At 45.3% G+C, this 5,791-nt stretch overlaps 1 protein-coding gene across 1 annotated transcript; it reads left to right on the top strand.

Annotated features, from left to right (window-relative positions):
- Positions 1-817: 817 nt before the first annotated feature.
- Positions 818-5,454, top strand: LOC123254287 (ankyrin-3-like; the record flags this gene model as incomplete). The annotated part of the gene is made up of 2 exons (XM_044683332.1): positions 818-1,015; positions 5,230-5,454. Coding segments are annotated over 2 exons (423 nt in total), but the record flags the coding sequence as incomplete, so codon positions are not given.
- Positions 5,455-5,791: the final 337 nt, after the last annotated feature.

Below are 5,791 nucleotides of genomic sequence, written 5' to 3'. Positions count from 1 at the left end.
AAAATTGCATGTAAGTGGGAAAATGAAATAGCCTTGAATATAAAGAAAAATAAAAGTCAGTTGCAGTAGAAAAAATAACTAATATTTGTCATTGCTAAGATTGATTCCTCCTGGGGGCACCCTGGCCCATTAGAGTATTTCCCTAATCCACTCACAGACCCCTCAAAGCCAGTGAGGTTCTGATGATTCTAGGGTTCTAGATACAAACCCTGTTCTCGATCATAATTATTCAGACTAATTTCTCTTATATAACCTGGGCAGATCATTTGATCTCTCAGTAATCCAGCTAGTTCTAAGATTGTGGGTTAAAGAGAAGAGGTCAGTCTGCCTTGATGGAGTTTCCTCTCCCAGGAGTTCTCTGTAGTGATGAAATCACAGGTCTGGTCCCTATTCCCATTCCATTGTTTCTCCCTCCCTCCTTCTCTCCCCTGTAAACCAAACCTAAAAATGTGGGCCTGTCCCTTGGGAGAATACCTTCCTTTTTCTGATTCGTACAAATTGGGTAACTTTATTTATTTATTGGGAACCTCTTAAGTACTATCATAAGAGAAAGCAACATAGTTAAAAATGGTAGCACAGGCTGCGGACCCTCGTCAAGTCTTCAGCCGCCTGGCTCTTCTCCAGGATTCCGTTTTCATGGAGTGATGGCCAACATGGGGCAGAATAAATTTAGTGGCCATTTTTTTAAATTGCTGGATAAAAACCTTGGGATAAAGGGGAGCCTTAGAGCTGTGATGTAGAAAGCCAGCCAGCCAGTAGGCTGGCTCAGTCTTGTTCCTTCCTGGCAAGTGTGTAATGAGATGCTTTGTATTAACAGAACGGTTACACGCCGCTGCACATCGCGGCCAAAAAGAATCAGATGGACATAGCCACCAGCCTGCTCGAGTATGGCGCAGACGCCAACGCCGTGACCAGGCAAGGGATCGCCTCTGTGCACCTGGCTGCCCAGGAGGGCCTCGTGGACATGGTGTCCTTGCTCCTCTCCAGAAATGCCAATGTGAATCTTAGCAATAAGGTAAATGAAGCGACTTCTCGGGACATCCCTTGGTTAAAACAAAGCTCACTGAATTTAGACCGTTTTAAAAGAAAGCAACTATTGGGACTTTCAGGAATCTTCTTCAGGAAACCCAGTGGATCTGGGATATTGACACAGTGTGTTGCAAGGAACAGAGTTCTGTACTTCTCAGAAGATCTGGGTTCAAATCCTAGGTCTTTCACTTGCTTACTTGTATGACCTCAGGCCAAGTCCCACCATCTCAACTGGGCCTTAGTTTCCTCAACTGTAAAATGAGAGAATTTGACTAGATGACTTTTAATCTGAGCCTACATTCCTAAAATTTCATCCTAGGGATACTCCCTCCATTGAGGAAGATGGGAACTCAGCCCCGAGGCCACCCTTATCCTGCTATCACTCTTCCATGGGGAGCAGAACTAGGAAGTATGGTGGAACAGTGATCCTTGGGGGAGTTTGGGTTGTTTATGTTTTATCAAAAGGGAAGAGTGGTCTGTAATTAGCACAGGGATCACTTAAGACATGAAAATGGGTCTTCACAAACTACTTGAGCTGACCGAAAGTATTTTCTTTATTTAAATAAGGCAAAATCCTATATTTGGAAGGTTGGAAGACATCAGAGGGGCCTCAGGCTATTCCATTGGTTTCAAACTCAGATAGAAATGGAAGTAACTAATGTCTGCCAAGGGATCCCTCCCAGTCACAGAGTTAGTTTTTAAAATATAACATTATCAGTGTTTTATTGAATTATCATTCATTTTGTTAAATCTTTCCCAATTACATTAAGAAAAAAACAAACCTTACCTTTCATCTTAGATTCAAAATGCGTACTATTTCCAAGGCAGAAGAGTGGTAAGGGCTAAGCAATAGAGGTCAAGTAAGTGACTTGCCCAGGGTCAAACAGCTAAGAAGAGTCTGAGGCCAGATTGGAACGCAGGACCTCTTGTCTCTAGGCCAACCTCTCAAGCCACCACGCCACCTAGCTGCCCCCCTACCATTTTAATGTGGTTTAGGTTTCACTTGGGAATCTTGAGGTCTCCATGGGGTGTGCTGGACACTTCCAATCGAGTTCAGTTCTAACTGAACAAGGATCCAGCGTGGGTCCCAGAGAGACCATTTTCCATCCATCAGTCAATCAGCATTCGTCAAGCACCTTCTGTGTACCCAGATCACTCAGCTTATTTTAAATATGTGCCAGGGCCCTCCACGTCCCCCATTAGACTTCAAGCACTGAGAAGGCAGAGCATGTATCTTAGTTGCCAAGCCAAGTTCCCCGCGGCACTACCCCCCAATCTGCGCCCCCCACAAACCTAAGCCAACATTCTAGATCCTCCAGATGCCTAGCCAAGGTTTGCTCAGTAAAAATAACAAAGGGGAATTTTTCTAAATTTAGCATTTTCTGTGGATCTGGAAAGAATTTCCACCCACCTAACCTAAATTGCCTAGGTGCTTGTTTTTGTTTGCTCACTCATGACTATAATTAAGCAAAGTCGATTTGTCAAACGCTAGAGAAAGGCTGCCGGGACAAACTAGTTATTGCTTAAGTTTCGTGTTCTCCACGACTTTTGTGTTTAAGATGCATCGAATTCTTGCCCCACCTGCCCTAATGGATACGATTTTATTTTTTCATAATAATGATGATGGCTAGAATTTATATTGTACCTTAGAGATATGATTTAGATTATCCTCATAATGGCCTAAGTGCTATTATTATCCTTATTTTACAAACGAGGAAACTGAGGCAGGATGTGGTTCTCCCAGCTGTTCCCAACGTTGAACTCAGGACTTCCCAACTCGAGGTCTAACACTTTGTTCATTGTACCACCTAGCTATTATTCTTTTCAGCCTTTCATTTTGAATGTAAAAGGGAATACATGGGAATATACTCATTTGGGTCCAACTCTTCATGACCCCTCAGGCCAGAGTTGTCCGGGTGGCTTTCTCAGGGAGGATACTGGAGTAGTTTGTCATTTCCTTCTCCAGTGGATCTTTTAGTCAGGTGATCAGAGGTGAAATGACATGCCTAGGGTCACACAGCTGAACTTGAACTGAGGTCTTCTTGACTTCTGAATGGACACTCTATCCACTGAGCCACTTGCCTACCTCCTAGTGGACAGAGTCTAAATGATTTGCCCACAGTCATACAGTGAGGCAGTGCCTTAGGCTGGATTTGAACTCAGATCTTCTTGGCTCTAGATTCAGTGTTCTAACCACTGAGCCACAACTGCTTCCAGGCATCATGATGAGATGCTTAAGCCCCTGATGTTTCTCAGCTTCCCACGCAATTTCTGCCGAGTTCCCTGCACCATTTACTCATTTCACAGAGAGAGCCTGGCCCCTGGCTTCCTGAGGGTAAGATCCGTCCAGCTCTAATTCCGATTGGCTTTCCTCTAGGCATGGGAATCTGGCCCAAAGGCCGTCTGTCCTCTCCTCTCCTCCTTCTCCAATACCTTGGCCACAACGTGCCTTGAAAGCTAAGGGAAGCGCCAGTCTGATGCCCAGGAGCCGGGGGGTTGTTTTTAGTCCGTCTGCTTTTTTCTTGTCTCTGAATGGACCAAAATCAGCCCATTCCAGGGTAGGCGTCCAACAGCTTCCAGAACTGGGATGCCAGTTCATGTCTCTTCCCTACATCTGGAAGGCAGGGGAAAACCCCAAGAGAAATCCCCAAGAGAAAACGCTCACGTCTCCTTCCATCATCCCCAGGAAGACTTCCTCGTTTCTAAAGGAAACCTAAATCCTGAGAAAAGCAGCGGGGAGAGAGGCAGCCTCGGCTACCCCTGCCTGAGGGCTGCGGCTGGCACACACTGGCTGTGTCACCCCGGGCACACCATGTCACGTCTCGGTGCCCGGAGACCTTCGGCGGCAGATCCGGGGCCAGTTGAAGCAAACTCTCACCTGGAGCTCCCTACCTCAGTGAAAACCCAGATGGGGTCAAGAAACAAAAGTCAGCTTCGTAGATTTAGAGCTGAAAGGACCTGAGGGGCAGGAACCATCCAGGACTCTTCCAGGAATCTCAATCTTTCATCTCTTCAGAGCGCTGGAATGTCCCGTAATTGTTGGGAGACTGTTTGTTCGATGGCTTCGACTCCAGGGAAAATTCCATTATAAACCACCCTCAACTCCTACCCCAACCACCAAAAAAGTACGTCTCCAGCTTGGGCGGCTGCCCACAGCACTTTGGCAACTTGTGGTAAAAAATGCCGTTTTCTCCTCAAGGAAACCTACCTTAGGAAAATGCCCTATAATTAGCGGAGCTCGTCTTTCCTCAGGTCTGTGAGTGCCGGAGATCTGGCCTCCACCCTCTTTCCAGAGGCTTGGGAGGAACTCACCCAGAATGCCGTGAGGAGCCTCTGTGGTCCAGCCCTTAGCGCAGGACTTCGTCCAAAAGAGGAGCTACGTGAGGTCACCGTCCACAGAGCAAATGTCGCTGCCTTCACGGCAAAAGCCCCAGAGAGAGGAGCCCTACCAGATCCTCCATGAGCTCCAGCCTTCGTGAACTAGACGGCCTCTAAGGTCCCGCCTAGCTCTCAGTCTGGGATTCTTTGAAACTCTAAATCCCCTCACAAAAATAAGAAACAGAAGTCGTTATCGCTGCTATTACTCTACTTTAAAAAAAAAAAAGTCTCTTCATGGCAAGACCCCAAGGGCTTCTGGTTTCGTCTGTGTGGGTAATCCCTTCCATCACTTAGCAGTGCCTGGCACATACTCGGTGCTTAATAAATACTCACTGATTGACTGATACAGATCCCAAACCTTCTAGATCTTACTAAAGGCCCCAAGGAATTGCTGAGTCCTAAAGCAAGCACTAGCCTGTGGTCAAACCTAGCCATGAGCCTCTTCGGTCACAGACTGGCCCTTGGGCTATGGTCCTAGGACCAGCTCGTGTCCTACTAGCTTTGGTGGGAGAACACAGGATCGCCTCTAGGCTGCAGTGGGGCACTAGAGGAGGACGTCAGTGCGAGGAAAAGGCTTGATTTTTTGGATCATTGGCAAAAGGAAATTTTGGTGATGTAGAAAGCAAAAGCCTCTTGAGGACAGGTACTTTCTCAAATGCATCCTCAATCCTGGCATACAGTTGTTGCTTAATAAATGCTTATGGGTTGACTGGTTTTATGAGTCATGGTTTCTGGTCTTTGTTAAAAGTATGCCTTTCTATCTTATCAATTCTGTGTTTTTTTCATGGACTAAAAAATGGCCTGTTTTTATCTGTTTTCCAGAGTGGCCTGACACCCCTCCACCTGGCCGCCCAAGAGGACAGGGTGAACGTGGCCGAGGTCCTGGTGAACCAGGGAGCAGCCATCGATGCCCCAACCAAGGTAGGGCCCGCCGCTCCCTGTGGCAAACATCACTCATCCCGCCACTGGAAAAGCATCTGTGGAGCACATGTCCCATCACGCTCCCTGTGGGCGGCACCTCAGATGTTCTCCAGGATAACTTTTTGACCCATCAGTTGTCTTTTCTCCAGGGAGACTGAAACAATATTATTTTACCATGACTTTTTTATTAAGTAATTTGTATCGTAAATAATAGCAGTCTCAATAAAAACAATGAAAGACATTAAATAAGCAATAAAATCACCAAGGAAACAGAAGCATCAAACTATTTCATTTCCAAAAGTAAAACATACACATAAATAATACAATATCATATCAATAAAAATGTATAATTATATCACATATAATAAATATGATATACCTATATAATATAAACCTATTGATAATATAAATTTTTATGTAATGATCTTATAAATATATATTTATCCTATAAATATTTATATAT

The sequence above is a fragment of the Gracilinanus agilis genome, unplaced genomic scaffold (assembly GCF_016433145.1).
Source record: "Gracilinanus agilis isolate LMUSP501 unplaced genomic scaffold, AgileGrace unplaced_scaffold19114, whole genome shotgun sequence".
Lineage (NCBI taxonomy): Eukaryota > Metazoa > Chordata > Mammalia > Didelphimorphia > Didelphidae > Gracilinanus > Gracilinanus agilis.
Note: the sequence above shows the minus strand (reverse complement) of the source record. Positions and strands in the feature narration are given on the sequence as shown.